The sequence below is a fragment of the Lolium perenne genome, chromosome 3, assembly GCF_019359855.2.
Source record: "Lolium perenne isolate Kyuss_39 chromosome 3, Kyuss_2.0, whole genome shotgun sequence".
In the NCBI taxonomy this organism is placed as follows: Eukaryota; Viridiplantae; Streptophyta; class Magnoliopsida; order Poales; family Poaceae; genus Lolium; species Lolium perenne.
In genome coordinates this window covers 1,032,529-1,050,633 of record NC_067246.2, presented here as the reverse complement: position 1 = coordinate 1,050,633, position 18,105 = coordinate 1,032,529, and the positions used below count along the sequence as shown (strand labels likewise).

Sequence of the window (18,105 nt, the reverse complement as noted above, 5' to 3'; positions counted from 1 at the left end):
CCTTCACGGCGTCGATGGTGGCGGCACGAGGTCCAGTTCCGGCTCGAGTAGGTCGAGAGAAGCGAGCTCACGTGCTGGATACCCCAGGACTCACGCAGGAGCGAGTTCCGGCTCCAAGACCTGCGGCAACCACCGTCCAAGATCTCGCCGGGCCCTTGGTCCTCATGGCCGCATCCGACGGGAGCGGGGTAAGGGCGCAGAGGCCGATGCAGCCAAGGCCGGTGTCGTGCTTGCCAGGGGTTCACGTCCTCACGATGTCGGGATGTTGTTCCCGGCGACACATGCCCCCAATGATATGTCTCTAAAAACCTTACGAGGAGTCTTCGAGAGGAAATACTATTCTTGTCATTGGGTGCGTGAGATCAGATTTTAGGCTCCATAGAAAATTGATTTCATTTAGAATTTTTTCTTTTCTATTATGTGAATGACTAATAAATGCAGATGTTTACCTCGTCAATGCTAATAAATGACTAATAAATGCATGTTCTGAACAAATCTGAAAATATGTCAAATTTGATCCCGGATTCTTAATGATATTTTGTTGGTGAAAGATGTTGGAATTGTTTGGATTTTTTTCATAAGTTCACAGGGGGCACAAAATCACCACCTGGATTTCTATTTTTTATAGGGCTAGACTAACCTGAAGAAGGGAAAGCTGCCGATCCAAATACCCTCGTGGGTGGTGGGGTTAGTGATTTCCGCCACCCACATCCCGCACGAGCGATGCGACACTCCGAGGTACTTATGGGTCAGTGATGGCGGGATGGAGGATGCGCCATGGGACCCGGAGGAAGATCAGCTAATGCGTACCCGCGAGGAAGATGTGCCATAGCGGGAGCAGCCACGGTTTGGCAATCAAAATGGTCGAGGAGCCGGTCGATGGTGGATCCAGCCATGGAGGGAGGTGTGGTCGATCTAGGGTTCCGGTAGTGGTGGGGCGGGGGGTGTGATTGGGTTGGCTGATATATTAACAGGGGATTAAAGACTCCAGCCGAGGCAAAGAAAGGTCTCTCATCTGAAACTTCCTCTTATATGGGCGCAAAAACCTAAACATAATATTTTGGCAAGGCGAAGATCGCAGGGGCAACACCGAACAGGATCAAATTAATTTATACACCAGGATACTAGCCGATGATGCGAAAAGTGTATTTGGCACATGAGCACCAGTGCTCCTGATTTTTAAAAATCATTTTTTTTGGATTTGAAAAAATATGAAATTAAATACCCACATACATATAAACATTATGAAGGTACGGTAGAAATTTTGAACAAAAATATGTTATATTTTAAGCTATACAAAAAAGACAAATTTCTGACAAACATATACCTCTATACGTAGCCACAAATTTGTTATTTTTCTGTAGCTCAAAATACAATGCAATTTCTACCGAAACTTTGCATGATTATTCAGAATATGTGTATGTATTCATGAAATAAATGTGATGATTTTTTAAAATGCAGAAATTCAGTTTTTAAATATTTTAAAAACTGAGAGCAGCTTCCCCGATGATGGATCAAGAATAGGATGTATTGTGGCGTAAGCACAACCGGACAACCACCCATGCGGACATGCACACTAGATCATTGAGAAGGCGATCGAATTAATAATATGCACCACCAGATCTCAACTTGATATGCGAATGAAGAAAGTTTACTTCTGGTCCTTGAATTTTACTGAAAGTTAACTTTTAGTCTTAGAACTTTCGTTTGGTTCAAAATAGATCTTAAACTCTTAGAATCATTCACTTTTAGTTCTTATCCCGGTTGAGCTATTCAAATATCAGTCATCGGTGGCCAAAAACTGAAAGCAAACGGTGAAGGGTAAAGAGGCGGGACGACGCTGATAGGCAAGCAAGCATGCCTTTGTGGCGCAACGCTTCAAGTGAATTAGAAAGATGATAAATCAAGCAATAGACTAATTGAGGGACCCAAGGGTTTCGTTTTTTTTTACATTAAGACGTTGGGTTCAACATCTCAACTAGTATGGGTTTGGTCTGGTTCTAAACCAATTCCGTTGGTTCACTATTTTGTTCTTTCCACGTCGGTGATTCACTTAACTCAACTAAAAAGAGATGGAAAAGTGAACTATTTTGAGAGTAGTAAACTAAAACTAATTTCTAGTACTCCCTCCGGTTCATATTAATTGACTCTAATATGGATGTATCTAGAACGAAAATGTGTCTAGATACATCCATATTGAAGTCAATTAATATGAACCGGAGGGAGTACCAAAAGTGAATGTTTCCAAGAGTTTAAGGACAATAGACTTTCTTCTATGCAAATATATGTATGCCACTAGCCACCCCAAAATATGTCTGTCATCGGAGCAATCAATTAATATAGTTCCCCGTAATCCTCGGGACACAAAACCGAGAAATCAAATAGTATGAACTGGCACCGTAGTAAAAGTGCATAATCGACGGAAGTATGCATCAGAAGATGTGCAGCGCTGCTAATACACCGGCGGCGGCGGTGGTCCAGCCGACGAAAAGCGCCAGGTTGTACGCCGCCTCCGCCTCCTTCCTGACCACCGCCACCCTCTTAATCGTCTCCCTGCAATTCATTCAGTAAATCCAATTATTATTGAGACAGCAATCGTTGTCGATGTATACTATTCTGGATGGATACGACGATAATATATATATACGTACTCGGCTTGGGCTTCGGCCTCTGCCTGGAGCTGTTCCCTGATGTCGGTTTTCACTTCAATTCCGAGCCGTCTCACGTCCCTGCATCGCCGATACATCATCATATAATTCGATGTAGGAGTACACCATTCCATAAAAAACAAGGTTTAGCCTAGCATTATGACGAGGAGGAGATGATGCTACGTACGCCTGTATGGACTTGGCGTTGGCACTGGCAGACTGCAACTCCATCCTGCCGACATCGACCGCCTCCTTCAGCACCTTGCAGTTCTTCTCCGCCGACGTCACCCTCTCGTGCAAGCTCTTCAGCTCCCTGCACCGGCCGTCAAAGCCACGCACGTTGGAATTTTTTCGCAATGCATGCAAGAATATACTGTATATGTACTGCTCGCTCTATCATGTATATTTCTGAAGGACGTACGTGTGGAGGTTCTGGAAGGCTCGGCGCTCGTCGTGCCCGACGAGCGCATCGCGGTACCGGCGGCCGGCATCCACGAGCTCGGCCTTCCGCTCCACCCGGGCGTCACCGTCCTTGAGCATCTCGATCAGAAACGAGTTCTTGCTCTTCTCCACCGCGCTCCGGAGCTCCGCGTGCAGCCGCGCGGCCTGCTCGGCGTCGCTGACGGCGCTGCTGGGGGTGGCGTCGGGCACGTCGAGGAGGCCGAAGAGGTAGTTGATGCCCTTGATCTCCTCGCCGTGGTCGGCGGCGCCCTTGGGGGCCGTAGGGAGGTCGTTCATAAGGGCCATCGCTAGTTCCTTCTTCCTCTTCGTCCTCGCCGGATCCTCCTCCTGCATTCGTTGCAGTTGATTAATGTAATTAATTGGTCGGGTAATCGTGACCATGCATTGTAATTCTCAATAATCTGGCATGAGATCGACGTAAAGAGAAAACGAAAATAGGATTAGTTGATCCAATTGCGATCGGTCTGCTGGCTAGCTAGCCTTGGAGAAACAAACTAGGCTGATCGGAGTAGATTAGCAGCCTAGCAGGGAGATCGAACAGATCATGTTACTGTAATTATAAATACTTACTCCTATATGCTAAAGCAGGTTGAGTTATCTAGTCATCCATAAAGTAGTTAGATTAATCAATACGTAGATTGGTGAAAATCAAACCTGAAGCTGGTTGTTGAAATTGTCGTGGGACGAGAAGCTGCGTGACGCGCCCATCATGGCCGGCATCTGCCTGTTGGCGCCGGCGATGGCGCCCGCAGGCCGGTGGAACAGCCGCCGGGACGATCCGGTGGAGGCACTTGCAGATGAACGTAGCGATGGCCGGTGCAGGAGGGTGTGGAGCGCTCGCGGTGCAGACGAGGCATGGCGCTGCTGCATCAGGCGAAGGAGGCGAGGTGCCGCGGCTGCCATCGCCCGCCAGGTGAAATCCGCCGCCGCTGGAGATGACGCGGCACCGAGGACCGCGCCGCCGGCCGCGTGCTGGATCGCTGCCGCCATTGATCGAGTCGGAGTTTTTTTTTGTTGCTTCACGTACGTGGGTGCATAGTTGTGGCACGTACGGTCGGTATATATTGCCAGAACGGCGGAACGTATGCGTGCGTATGACTCATTAGTGACACATATGGACTCTTTGTTTTCGAGGCATGGATATATATCTCTACGGATTTTTTTCGTCTTGTCGGGCAAGAAACTTTGTACTCAACTTAAATTGCTTGGGGCCCACGATCAAAGTCCGGATTAAGATTATATATACGTTGACTGACCGTGTGCACATGGAAAATTCTTCGTGAACAAGAAAACAAATACGTGTCCTATAAGTGAGAGATGCGATTCCTTCTTTGAAATATAGGTTAATACCATGTTTTTATGTAAATACATCCAAAACTCTGTGCATCATTAAATAACAGAGTGTGAAGAATGTTGGAACAGCAGATCACACAAACTTTCAGTAGAAAAACACCAGATCAATGCAAATTGCTATATATATTCAGTAGAGTTGCAACGCAATCAAGTATGAACTAGGGTTTATCTAAAACGTGGTCTAAACCTATTATGGGGGCGTCCTGGGCACTTATATAGGAGTTCAGGACGACCAGAAGTCAAAAAATAACAATAATAACCGACCCAGATCGGGATCTGGTCGAGACTGTCTCGGACACGGCCGACCTGGCGGCCGGACGACCAGGCCAGGGGATGGACGGTCCGGTTTAGACAGGCTAGGCACCGGGCTGGAATCGGACGGGATCGCCAGGGTTCCTGGACTGCGTCCGGTTGGCACCAGTGCAGGAGCCGGCGGGCGCCGAGCTCATCCGGCGTAGGGGCCGGTATGGCCGGTGACATAGGCATCCCAAATGGGCCTGCCGAAGATGGTACCCGGGGTTTACTGGAGGCCCAATACCCGAAGAGTAAGAAGATTCGGAAGCCCAAGATTTACTAAGGAAAGATAGAGTTGTAATAGGAAGTGTTGTTTGTAATCTGGTGGGATGAGTTAGAAACCGTCCCGGACTCTGTAAACTTGTATAGCATGAATCCCTCGGCTCCACCTCCTATATAAAGGGGGAGTCGAGGGACGAAGAATCAATCGAATCATTGTTTTGCAAACCCTAGTTTTCATATTCGTCGAGTACTTTCCGGCTGAAACCTTCGAGATCTACTTACCCTCTACTTCCAACTAAACCCTAGCCTACAATCCATAGGCATTGACAAGTTGATACCTTGTCAATTGGCGCCGTCTGTGGGAACTAGAGGCGTAAGGAGCTGATCTCGATGGCACGCTCAAGATCTTCGACATCGTCAACCGCAAGCAACACAATGGATCGAGGTAAACAGATCGCTGCTGGTCTTGTCGATTTTGTTCCTCACCCACCCTCCCGTTTGGATGCATATGCGTATCTGGCGGAGCCCATGGAGATGACGTTCGGAAGGTTTCACTTTCGCGTCGAGAAGGAAGGATCGTATCGTGTCGAGATTCCGATTTCCTCGGGATCGTCGGTGGTCGATTCAGATTTTTCAAGCTATGCATCGTTAACCGAGTCAGGAGAAGAAGAAACCTCGGCGACACGTTACGTCAGCACCAGAACAAGAGAGAAACTCGCCAAGATCTTCAACGACATGTCGTTTGAGTCATCTGCGGACTCATATATAAGCGATGGCTCAAGCGATGTCGACAGTTATGACTTTATCGACAAATCTATCACAGTGGGCAAGGTCTTCATCAATCTCAACGATGATGTCACCAAACCCAACGTAGATCTGAGTACAAAGTATCATCAGATTTACGCCATTGAAGATCAAGAGGAGACATCCGAGGCTTTCGACAGTCTGGGAAATCCATACGTCGATCCCTCTAATCTGCGGCAAGGCCTGGGCAACAAGTACGTCGGGCCAGAGCCGCGAGATAGAGTTCAACTTTCACAAGCAGCGTGGGACAGAGCTGCGAGAGCTATGAACGGCACAGAACCAATGGCTACCACGGCTACACCAGAAGAACTGCAAGCATATCAATATAGGCTCGCACGAGCTGCCAGGGAATTGGAAAAACAGACAGCTGAGTTGAACAGGAGAAAGGAGGCAGCTTCTGCATCCAGCAGGAGAAGGGCAGATTTAAGTCGACAATCTAGAACTACGGGTGATAGCCATCGGGAGGCGCGGAACAGAGCAAGATCAAGGCTGCAACACATACCCGAAGCAGAAAGAGAGCACTTGGTCCAGAACCTCGACATGTCCTTCATGTCGATAGATACAAGAGGAAACATCATCCCTAAGACACCAGAGGCTGGGTATATGGCGACACATGCTTTTATCCTTGCGTCTAAACCACCTCCAGGTGATCCAAGGGAAACATTGTACAATATGGCGGTAGCAGGAGTTGGAGCTATGGGGACAGCGTTTGTATCAACGCCTCCCGAAGGAGCGGCAAGGCAAAATAGTCCACGACCTGCAGCAGCAACAGCGGCAGCACCTGAAGGGCCAAGTGGAGCAAGAGACACAGCAGCACAGGCAAGAGTCGACAGAGCGCGGCAAAGCAGAAGGGATCATCGGCAATCTCCGGAATTGACCGACGAAGATATGTGTGGCTTGCCATGCTTTACGAGGAGAGTCCGGAAAACTCGAGTCCCCTCAGGATTCAAGTTACCCGATAATTTCAAGAAGTTCGACGGCCTTCAAGATCCAGAGGATTGGCTAGTCGACTATCTGGAGACGGTGAAGCTCACAGGAGGAACTAGGGCAACAGCCATGCAAAGTATCCAGGTGCATTTGAGTGGAGCCGCACGATCTTGGATAAAGAAACTCGCTCCAGGATCCATCGACAGCTGGGAAAGTTTCGAGGATGTGTTCGTCAAGAACTTTAGATCCACGTGCAAAAAACCCGCGTCGTTAGAGGAGTTGAGAGCGTGTCGACAGAAGCCAGATGAGCCAATGAGGAAGTACATCCAGAGGTGGAATATCATTAAAAACTCAGCAGAAAATATATCTGACGAGAGAGCAATAGATGCGTTTGTCGCAGGAGTCAGGCGTGGAGATTTCGTCGAAGACTTGGGAAGGACCAATCCAAAGACAGTATCCGCGTTAATGGAGATAGCAAATAAATGGGCAGATGGAGAAGACGCCGTCCACAACAAACGACACAGGTCGCCAGAGGAGGACCGCGGTCGAAACTATCAACCGAGGCGAAGATTTCCTCGGACGTACCAGAACTACGACGCTCCAGGACAAATTTCGGCAGGTTTTCGGACAAACACAGGAGGAAGCAACAGAGATGATTACCAGAGAAGCAGTGAGCAGCGAGGTGATAACAGGGATGATTCACGCAACAGGCAAAATAGCGGGCCTAGGTTCCCAAGACCTTTCGTGTCCCCTGAAGAGATGATGAACGGACCGTGCCAGATGCATTTTTTCCTCGACAGCAACGGAAAAAGACAGTCAGGGCACTTGCAGAAGGATTGTCGAAATTTTCAAGCAATGTTGCGGTATGCAGAGAACGCTAATGCGCGGGCAGCACAGAGAAATCCTCGAGAACCCAGAAGCGAGATTCACTTGCCGCCTCCTCCCGCGATTACAGACGACAATCGGCATCAGCTCAGAATAGCGGCAGCACCTGCACCACCACCTTATGTTGATCCTAATTCCAATGGAGCAGTGTTGATGATTCAGAAGGGAAGGCCGTCCAATAGAGCTCAGAAAGTAATCTCACGACAGGTGTTTATGGCAGAGAAAATGCCTCCACCAACAGTTGAGTACCTTAATTGGTCAGGACAAGATATCGGCTTCACAATAGCAGATCATCCGCAGCAAGTTCCTCGACCAGGGCAGTCAGCACTTATTCTGCCAGCAGTTATCGCGGGATTTGATGTCTCTCGAGTGTTCATAGACGGCGGCAGCAGCTTAAACCTTATGTATGCAGATACATTGAGGAAGATGAACATATCCTTAGCAAACTTGAAACCAACAGACACAAGGTTCCACGGCATCACACCGGAGAAACCAAGTTATCCATTGGGAAAGATCAATCTCGACGTTCAGTTTGGGACCCGAGAAAATTATAGAATCGAGAGGCTCGAGTTTGAAGTCGTGGATTTTCCGTCGCAATATCACGCTCTGTTGGGACGACCAGCATATGCTAGATTTATGGCAGTGCCACACTATACATACTTGTTGTGGAGGTTGCCTGGACCAAAGGGACCAATCACAGTTAAAGGAAGCTTTGCTTTAGCCGATAAGTGCGACAAGGATTTCCACCGGTTGTCAGAAACCTTCGGGATGCAAGCTGAGTACTTGGCGTCAAAAAGCATGACTGATTACGACGTACTGCCAGACGTTGGAAGGCCAAACAAAGAATCAACTTTCAGTACCGAGAAAAATTCAAAAGAGGTGCAGATTCACCCGACAGACCCAAAAAAGACGACATCTATCGCAAACGACATGGATATCGCATAGGAAAGCGTGCTCGTCGAGTTCCTCCGTGAGCACTGGAAAATCTTCGCATGGTGTCCAGCTGACATGCCAGGAGTACCCAGGGAACTTGCCGAGCACCACCTAAACTTGGATCCACTAGCGAGACCAATCAAACAACCTTTGCGGCGTTTTTCGGAACCAAACCGCAAAGCCATGCTGTCAGAAATTAATCGACTACAAGAAGCTGGTTTTATCAAAGAGATATTCACAGAAGCCACATGGGTAGCAAATCCTGTGCTGGTGCCGAAGAAAAACACTAAGGTCCTTCGCATGTGCGTCGACTTTACGTGTGTCAATAAACATTGTCCAAAGGATCACTTTCCCCTCCCGAGGATCGATCAAATTATCGACTCCACGGCTGGATGTGAACGTCTTTCCTTCCTGGATGCATATTCTGGTTATAACCAGATCAGATTGAAAGAAGAAGATGAAGTAAAGACCGCGTTTATTACACCTTACGGCGTGTTTTGCTACAGAACAATGCCCTTTGGTCTAAAAAATGCGGGAGCAACATATCAAAGGATGATGCAGAAGTGTTTGGCGACACAGATTGGGAAGAACGTGCAAGTATACATTGATGATGTCGTCATAACATCAAAAAAGGGGGCAACGCTGATCGAGGATCTCAAGGAAACCTTCGACAACCTTGATAAGTTCTGCCTCAAACTGAACCCGACGAAGTGTTCCTTTGGCGTCCCAGCAGGAGAACTTTTGGGGTTTCTAGTCTCAGCAAGAGGGATTGAAGCAAATCCCGACAAAATACAGGCTATCGTAACAATGAGGAAGCCAACAAAGTTGAAGGAGATACAACAGCTAACGGGGCGAGTCGCAGCTTTGAGTAGATTCGTCGCTAGGCTGGGAGAAAAGGCACTGCCGTTCTACGCTTTGATAAAACAAGGAGATAAATTTCAGTGGAACGAAGAAGCCGACAGAGCTTTCGAGGATTTGAAGCGCACAATTTCGACACCGCCAATTCTGGTGGCACCAAAAGAAAGGGAACCCCTCCTGCTATATATCGCAGCCACACCCCAAGTGGTGAGCACGGTGCTAGTTGTCGAAAGGGAAGAAGAAGGAAAACTCCACGGCGTGCAGAGGCCAGTATACTTCGTCAGCGAAGTTTTATCGCCATCTAAACAAAGGTATCCGCAGTACCAAAAGATAGCATATGGAGTATTCACGACAGCACGAAAATTGCGCCACTATTTTTCGGCACATCCGATCATAGTGGTCAATGAAGCTCCCTTGTCAAATATACTGAACAACCCAGAAGCTACGGGTCGTGTCTCCCTTTGGGGAATAGAACTTTCCCCTCGGGACATCACGTATGAAAAAAGAAAAGCAATAAAATCGCAAATACTGCCGGACTTCATCGCAGAGTGGATGGAGTTGCAAAATACAGGACCTCCAGATTTATCGAGAACTTGGACCATGAACTTCGACGGGTCCAAAAGACTGGAAGGAGCTGGCGCAGGAGTAGTACTCATATCACCTGAAGGCGACAAGTTGAAGTACATCCTTCGGATGACGTTCCCTAACGCATCTAATAATGAAGCAGAATATGAGGCTCTCATACACGGAATGAAGATGGCGAAAGCCTGCGGAGCAACTCGACTAAAAATCTTTGGCGACTCTCAGCTGGTGGCACAGCAAGTTATGAACCAATGTGACGCAGTCAATGATAGCATGATGGCATACAAAGAGGTATACAACGAACTCGAGAAGTTGTTCGATGGATGCGAAGTAAACCATATTAGCAGATTGAGCAACGACGAAGCCGATGTTCTTGCAAACATCGGGTCGCAATGCCTTGCAGTCCCGCCAGGTGTATTTTGGGAAGAAATAACAGAGAGATCCACTAAGTCGACAAAATCAAAAAAGAAGGAGAAGAAACCCTCAGGGGCTACCAAGGAAAAGCAAGAGGACGAAGAAGAAGATCAGGACCTGGTCATGGTGATACAGATACCGTGGATGCAGCCGTACATATCATACATCCTGAGGAAAGAAATACCCGACGATCCAGTTGAGGCAAGGCGAGTAATTCGACGCTCCAAAGCTTTCACGGTGGTCAAGGGAGAATTGTATAAGCGAAGTATTTCAGGCGTCTTGCAAAGGTGCGTCACACCAGAAGAAGGAAGAATAATTCTGAAGGATGTACACGAGGGAATATGTGGCCACCACGCAAGTAGTCGAGCTATCGCAGCAAAGTTTTTCGGGCAGGATTCTACTGGTTGACAGCAATCGAGGACGCCAAGGACATAGTAAGAACTTGCGACGCGTGTCAAAGGTTTGCCGCAAAACCTCACTCTCCAAAGAGCCAGAGCTAGCACCAATACCATTGTCATGGCCCTTTGCTCAATGGGGACTTGATATGGTGGGTAAGTTACACAAATCCTGGCCAGGAGGAAAGGAGTACATGCTAGTAGCTGTCGATAAGTTTACAAAGTGGATAGAAGCGAAGCCGATAAATTCACCAGATGGAGCATCCGCAGTAAAATTCGTAAAAGGCCTCGTCTTCAGATTTGGAGTGCCCCATAGCATCGTCACAGTACAACGGCAGAACTTCACATCCCATGAATTCAAAGATTATTGCGAAGAGGTGGGTATCAAGCTGAACTTTGCGTCGCTTGCACATCCTCAAACCAATGGGCAAGTCGAGAAAGCCAATGGTATCATCTGCAATGGCATCAAGAAGCGCTTGTTAGGACCACTGGAAAAAGCTCGACATACCTGGCCGTAAGAACTACCAAGCGTGTTGTGGAGCATCCGAACAACACCAAACACAAAGAACGCAGAAACTCCGTTTTTTCTGGTTCATGGAGCAGAAGCAGTACTACCAATCGAGATAGAGCACAACTCTCCACGTGTCGCTGAATATGATGAAGAAACATCGAGAAGAGCGCTAGAGGACGACGTCGACGCACTTGATGAAGCTCGAGATGAAGTATTATCTCGGGTAACCAAATATCAACAGGACTTGAAGAATTACCACAGTCGACGTTTGCGGCCAAGATCTTTTCAGGTGGGCGACCTAGTTCTTCGGCTCACGCAAAAAAGTCATGAAAAACTCGAGTCACCATGGCTTGGCCCTTACATCGTCACGGAAGTAATCGGAGGAGGAGCATATAGGATAAAGGACAAGAAGACAGGGGTGGAGGAGCCAAACCCCTGGAACGTGGCGCAACTTAGGCGGTTCTACGCCTAGAGTCGAAATATAGTCCTTGTAAAACTTCAATGTACTGAAACGCCCGCGAGTTTTCAGACGCACTCTTTTCCTTTTTCGGGGCACCGAGTGGCGCCGGAGAAGGTTTTTAATGAGGCGGGCTCGCGGTGCTGCAATATAATAAAGATAGTGACAATATAACTTTTCTTCTTTATCGACATGACCAAAATCTTTGCTCCGACGAATTTCAATATAGTTCATCGACAAAAGAAAAACCTTGCCTTGGTATTCAAATACCTCGTGAGTCAATAAAAATACAAAATAGTACTCAGTAAAAAGCTCGGGGGCTCATATTCACCTTAAATATATATATGCCTTGGTTTAAAACCTCGCAAATATACAAATATAGTAAAGAGTCACCGAAACACTCGGGGGCTAGACAAACAGAGAAATATAATGATTGCTTTACAATATAGTCATGGATTACAAAGAAGAAATATCTACAAGAAGAAAATAACTAGTCTTGATTCAGTATGTCATCAAGAGTAACTCTGTTTTCCTCAGGAGCAGCACCAAGAAAATCGGCATAATGGCCATCGGCAAAAAAGTCGGCATCCATCCGAAGCAGGTCCTCAATCATTTCTTCGGCTATGGGCGTAACCTTCGTGTTAATCCTGTCAACACCAACTCTCTGACGTTTTACCTTTTGGTGAACCTTCTCGACAACCTGGGTAAGGTCAAGTTTCGAGTGGCAGATCTGGAGCATGATAAGAGCAAATCTGGCGCCAGCTACTAGTTGAGCTTTGACAAAATCATGGATACTGCGAGCATCCTTAAACCTTTCCATCAATTCAGGAAGAGTTTTTGGTTGGACGTTCCGAGGAAACATGGAGTTGTAAACCATGGACAAGGTCTTGGTACAGAAGTCAAGGAAATCGCGAGTTTGAGAGGTGCGATCTTGAAATCTGACAATTTGGCGGGTCCTCTCCGGGGTAGCCCAAAACAAAGAACCATGGTCCAGGGAAAGATTAACAAGGAGGTTTGTCCTAGCACTTACTCTCTCTTCCTCGGCAGCAGCATCAGTAAAGGCACCTATCAAAACAAAGAAGTGGAAACCTTTAAGAGACAATAGCATGAAGATGAAAGATATCAGAGGATGAAACAGGCATACCCGACATATCTGCACTGGCTTCATTCATTAATTCGAGCATGAAATTTTCTCGAGTAGTCGCCTTTTCAGCCTCGGAAGCAGCAAATTCCTTGGCAGCCACGGCCTCGCGAGCTTGCTGGAGAGCAACTTTTTCGGCTTCAGATGACTTGCGAGATTGTTCCATCATCACAAGTGTTTGCTTCTTTGCATACTGAAGCTGCTATCGAAGTTCGTCCAGTTCTTGCGACAAGGTATCGTCGACAAAAAGATCAGCAAAAGCTCTCCTCGCGTGAGAAGAAGAAGGCGACACATTGGAAGGAGCGGAAGTTGGAGTATAGTTATCAAATATCAACTGAAATATAAACAGGATAAAATCAAACGACAAGCAAAGATAGAATTTTTCATTAATCTCTTGGAATAATTACAAGGGCATTACAGTGGAGCTAAGGAAATACGTGTCGCTAAACGACTACTTTGGCGACAAAAGCAAAAGAAACAAAGAAAAATAGAGGCATGCAACTAGACCTCCGGCCTTGACGAGCTAGGAGTCGACGCTGGCTTAATCCCGAGATAGGCCAAGATCTTCTTCGTGTTGGGCTTGGCTGCCTTGATCAGCGACTTCCACCTTGATTGTCCTATTTGCTCGGTGTCACCAACTTTCATCCAGTCGATAGTCTGTCGACTGTCAGCAACCAAGGCGACAGTGCTTTCAACGGCAACCTTTATATTCTCTTGGCGCATCTTCAGTCCAAGGTCTTCCGGTGTATTGAACATCTTGGCAAGGTTGAGGAAAGTCGCAGGCTCTTCCTTCTTCGGGAAGAAGTAGGGGAACAATGCCGACAATACTGCGTTAGCGTTCGATACACCTTCACGAATCTCGGACCCATGAAGCTCCAGATAGGAAAGTGCGTCAAGGACCGGATCATTGACAGGATTTGTCAGGTCAAAATCCTGGTTTGTTTGGACTGTCAAGGAAATAAAGTATTAGTGAAAAGACAAGAAACAAAGATTTTCCTAAAAATAGAAGGGAGCAGTAAAATTACCGAAAGTACGGCGACTCTGAGTCTTCAGGCGCTTGAGGATTCCTTCTTCACGAGAAGCTTGCGCAGCTTTGTGCTCATCTAAAGCAGCTGTAGCATCCTTAAGCTTTTTCTGAAGTTCCTCGACACCAGCAGCTTTCGCCTTGGCTTCATTAGCTTCGGTCTTGGCTTTGCTAGCAGCGAGGTCCGCTTTCTTGCGAGCCGCCTCACTTTGCTCAAGTTTTCGAGAAAGTGCATCGGCGCGTTCGTTAGCCTCTGCAAGTTTCTCTGTCGAGATATGAAAAAAAGAGAGAAGAAAGATCAAAAATCGCGACAAGCAACAGGAGTAAAAAATCAAGGAAAAACAGCAAGTACAAAAGTCGTTACCTTCGGCTCTATTAGCATATTCACGGTACCCAATAAATTGGGAACCGATGCGGAGAAGATCCTTGATCATAGGCTGTTCAACGTGAACACGGAAAGAAAAACATCGGCATGAAAAAGAGAAAAGGTGTGGAAAAACAAAATAAGGAAAATATAGATGTCGACAAGCTTACATCATCTAGGAGCAGAGTCATTTAACTGCCCAACTGAGGGGCAGGTTCAATAATCTTTTCAACCCTTGCCCTTTTTGGTGAAGGAGCAAGGGGGCTTGATGGCGGAGTAGTGGTGACGACGTTTTGTTGAGGAGGCGAGGTTTCTTCTCCTTCAACTAGCGTGTCTGAGGCAAGTACAGTACGTGACGTGCTTGTCCGAGGAGCCACGTCAGTAGTTGGAACTTCTTCCTCGTCATCACTATTAATCAAAAAATCGGCAGCATAAAAAGCAAGACAAGATAAATATTTCGAGTACAAAAATAGAGAGAAATAAAGACGACTTACGAGCTGACGAGGGATTCAATATAAGGATCGTAAGCTGCCTTCGGATGAGAAGGAACAACTTCTTCAGCCTTAGAGGTGCCAGAATCTTCAACATCGGTCCTTTTCCTTTTGTTCTTTGGAGAAACAGCAGGAGGAAGGGATTGCGTCGATTCACTGGCTTCAGACTCAACTTCTTTTTCATGAGAAGCCGCAGATTTGTGAGAACCCGCGACTTCACTTTCACGAATAGAAGAACCTTGAGTATCTTCGGCAACGATGGCCTGTTCTTCGACTTCTCCACCCTCCGGAAGAGGAGGAAAGGAAGTCATGGTAGGATGGTTCTGTAAAAAATAGTGACCAGAAGGAAAATTAAAAGAGATGACAATATAATGAGATGCAGAGAAAGTGCAAAACAAGGTAAAAACTCGGCAAGACAAAATACCTCGGGGAGTGGATTGGCGGCGCTGTACGGTTCCACGCGACAAGAGGAAGGAATTGGGTCTTTACCCAGGCGAGAAAGTCTTCGAATCAACTTCTCCAAATCCTTGGTGGAAAGATCACCGGAGATTCTGTTGGCGTCATTTTTACCAGAATACGTCCAAAGGGGATTTTTGCGAGCCTGAAGAGGCTGCACTCTAATCCTAAGGAAATAGGCAGTGATTTGAACACCAGACAGCTCTTTGCCTCGAGTGTTTTGAAGTTGGCGAATACGAGACATGAGCGCCTCTGTCGCCTTTTTCTCTTCCTCGGAAGCTTCGGCATCCCAGGAGCGGCGGCGCTGAATTTTGGCACTTCCGTCGAAAGGAACTATGTTGTGCTCAACGGAGTTGGCGCTTTCTTCGTGAATGTAGAGCCACTTTTTGCGCCATCCTTGGACAGAATCAGGAAATTTGACGTCGAAATAGTCGACATCAGTGCGAACACAGATAACAACGCCACCTATGTTATAAGTGACGTTGTGGGAGCCATTGCGGCGGAGGCAGAAGATGCGTTTCCACAGAGCCCAATTGGGAGGGATTCCGAGGAAGCATTCGCAAAGTGTGATGAAAATAGAAATGTGAAGGATGGAATTGGGAGTCAATTGGTGCAATTGAATCCCATAAACAAAAAGAAGACCGCGGAGGAAATCGTGGATTGGGGTCGAGAGGCCGCGGATGAGATGATCAACAAAACTAACCCGATACTCCATTGGAGGCTTGGGGTAGCTTTCTTCGCTAGGGAAGCGGATGGCGTCTTCCTTCTTCATGAGGCCAAGCCTCTTCAGCATGTTGGTGTCTTGGTTGGAGATTTTGGATCTCTCCCACTCAAGATCCTCGGCGGCCATCTTGGATTCTGGAGTGCTGTGGCGAGTCAGACGCGCGCGCGGTGGCATCAACGGCAATGACAGAGCAATGTATGTGAGTGCGGAAGATCAGAGAAAGATTGGGCGCAGGAGAAGTTGAAGAAAGGTTTATATAAGAATCGGGTGAAGCAGTGTGCCGTTGGATGAATAAATCGTGTGGTGAGAATAGATCTTCTAGATACAAGGGTAAAAAGGTATTTTTACTGAGATAGGCGTTACTGTACGTGCGCCAGAAAAAGCGGAGGACGTGTGTCCCCCACTTGCACGACGTGTCAACGTGGTGGAAGCAATGGACCCACAGGGCAGAAAAATCACGGCTATTCGAGAAGGATGAAGTAAATTTGGTTAAGGGAAGCATGTCGACAAGAAAAGTTAAAGAAGAGTGGCGACAGGAAGAATTATTCAATACTTCGGGAGCCTTTGATCAAAAACAATTTTTCCCCAAATGCTCGGGGGCTACTCCGACAAAAAGTACAATTTCGACTATGGCAATATAGAAATTGCGGGAGCCTACAACCAAGCACAAGTTCTTGGTTGTAGCCTCGGGGGCTACTCCCATCGGGAGCGCTGTTCGCGCACCCGAGAGATAAAAAAGAGAGAAGAAGAAAAAGATCATATTGGGAAATAATGACAATATAGCGACAAGGTGGACTAAAATGTTGAGCCTACAACCAAGCACAAGTTCTTGGTTGTAGCCTCAAGTTACTCCCATCGGGAACGCTGTTCGCGTGCCCGATGAAATTAACAAAGGAAAAATAGAAAAGCAAGAGAGTATATTTCGAGTTATAATTAACTCTACATATACTCCCATCGGGAGAGTAGTATAAGTCATATTTGACTCGATAAAATGTGCCATTCCAACAGCCGGAAAAGCACTCGACAATATATTCTCAGAACGCCGAAGTTGCGATCAATTTCTGAATGCCGCAAATTTGCGAAGGTAAGACCCCAGATCCGTTCTCCGGGCGTGGCATCGCCAAAGACTGCGCTCTGCTACCTTTATCCGTATCAACAGATACGAAGAAAAATCCTAACGGACGCGTTAGGTACCCGATAAAATCGACTGGGACTCGACAGAATGGTAAGACCTTAAGCGGCATCTGTCGAAGTTTACACCAGTATCCCGAGATCATGTCCAGGGACGTGATTTTGAAGTAGGTTTTTGCGGATTGCCACTAGAGCAGTTAACTAGTACCTGATCCGTCAGATGAACTAGCCCCAACTACCATTATCCCTGTACAATATAGAATTTTATGTGAAGAAGTATAAAAAAGTTAAAGCTTCCGAATAAAAATAAACAGTGGAGATTTTCCCTGATTCTACGATTCAAGTAAAATCTCGGGGGCTACTGACATAGGCATCCCAAATGGGCCTGCCGAAGATGGTACCCGGGGTTTACTGGAGGCCCAATACCCGAAGAGTAAGAAGATTCGGAAGCCCAAGATTTACTAAGGAAAGATAGAGTTGTAATAGGAAGTGTTGTTTGTAATCTGGTGGGATGAGTTAGAAACCGTCCCGGACTCTGTAAACTTGTATAGCATGAATCCCTCGGCTCCACCTCCTATATAAAGGGGGAGTCGAGGGACGAAGAATCAATCGAATCATTGTTTGCAAACCCTAGTTTTCATATTCGTCGAGTACTTTCCGGCTGAAACCTTCGAGATCTACTTACCCTCTACTTCCAACTAAACCCTAGCCTACAATCCATAGGCATTGACAAGTTGATACCTTGTCAGCCGGGCATGGGGCCGGGCTGGCCGGCGTGGCGGCCGGTTGCGCCGAGCGTGGCGCCGGCCTGGACTTCCTCTTCCTCCTTCGCGCATGCCTCCCTCTCCTCCCTCGCGTGTCTATGGGAAGTCTTCATGTCCAGCTCCATGTCCAGTTGCTTCTCTTCTCCTCGTGCGACGCTTGCTCTATCTTCATACCCGATCATACATAAGTAAAAGGACTTAGACAGTATAAAGTTATCATCGATCAAAGTACCATCTAGGAGTAACTCCACACACTGGATCATAT

At 47.1% G+C, this 18,105-nt stretch overlaps 1 protein-coding gene across 1 annotated transcript; it reads right to left on the bottom strand.

The window, feature by feature from the left end:
* Window positions 1–2,251: 2,251 nt before the first annotated feature.
* LOC127338000 (uncharacterized) lies at window positions 2,252–4,125 on the bottom strand. Its single transcript, XM_051364300.2, has 5 exons — window positions 3,765–4,125; window positions 3,070–3,437; window positions 2,836–2,961; window positions 2,652–2,729; window positions 2,252–2,553 (listed from the first exon to the last, which is right to left on the bottom strand). Exons 1-5 carry the CDS (start codon window positions 4,098–4,100, stop codon window positions 2,433–2,435), a joined length of 1,029 nt encoding a protein of 342 aa, XP_051220260.1. The 5' UTR covers window positions 4,101–4,125; the 3' UTR covers window positions 2,252–2,432.
* Between the last annotated feature and the right edge of the window lie 13,980 nt (window positions 4,126–18,105).

Coding starts and splice junctions, on each gene's coding strand:
- LOC127338000 (XM_051364300.2), bottom strand. CDS start 4,100: ATGGCGGCAGCGATCCAGCACGCGGCCGGCGGCGCGGTCCTCGGTGCC. Junction 2,962..3,069: donor GCCTTCCAGAACCTCCACAC/GTACGTCCTTCA, acceptor CGGCCGGTGCAG/GGAGCTGAAGAGCTTGCACG. Junction 2,730..2,835: donor AACGCCAAGTCCATACAGGC/GTACGTAGCATC, acceptor TCGGCGATGCAG/GGACGTGAGACGGCTCGGAA.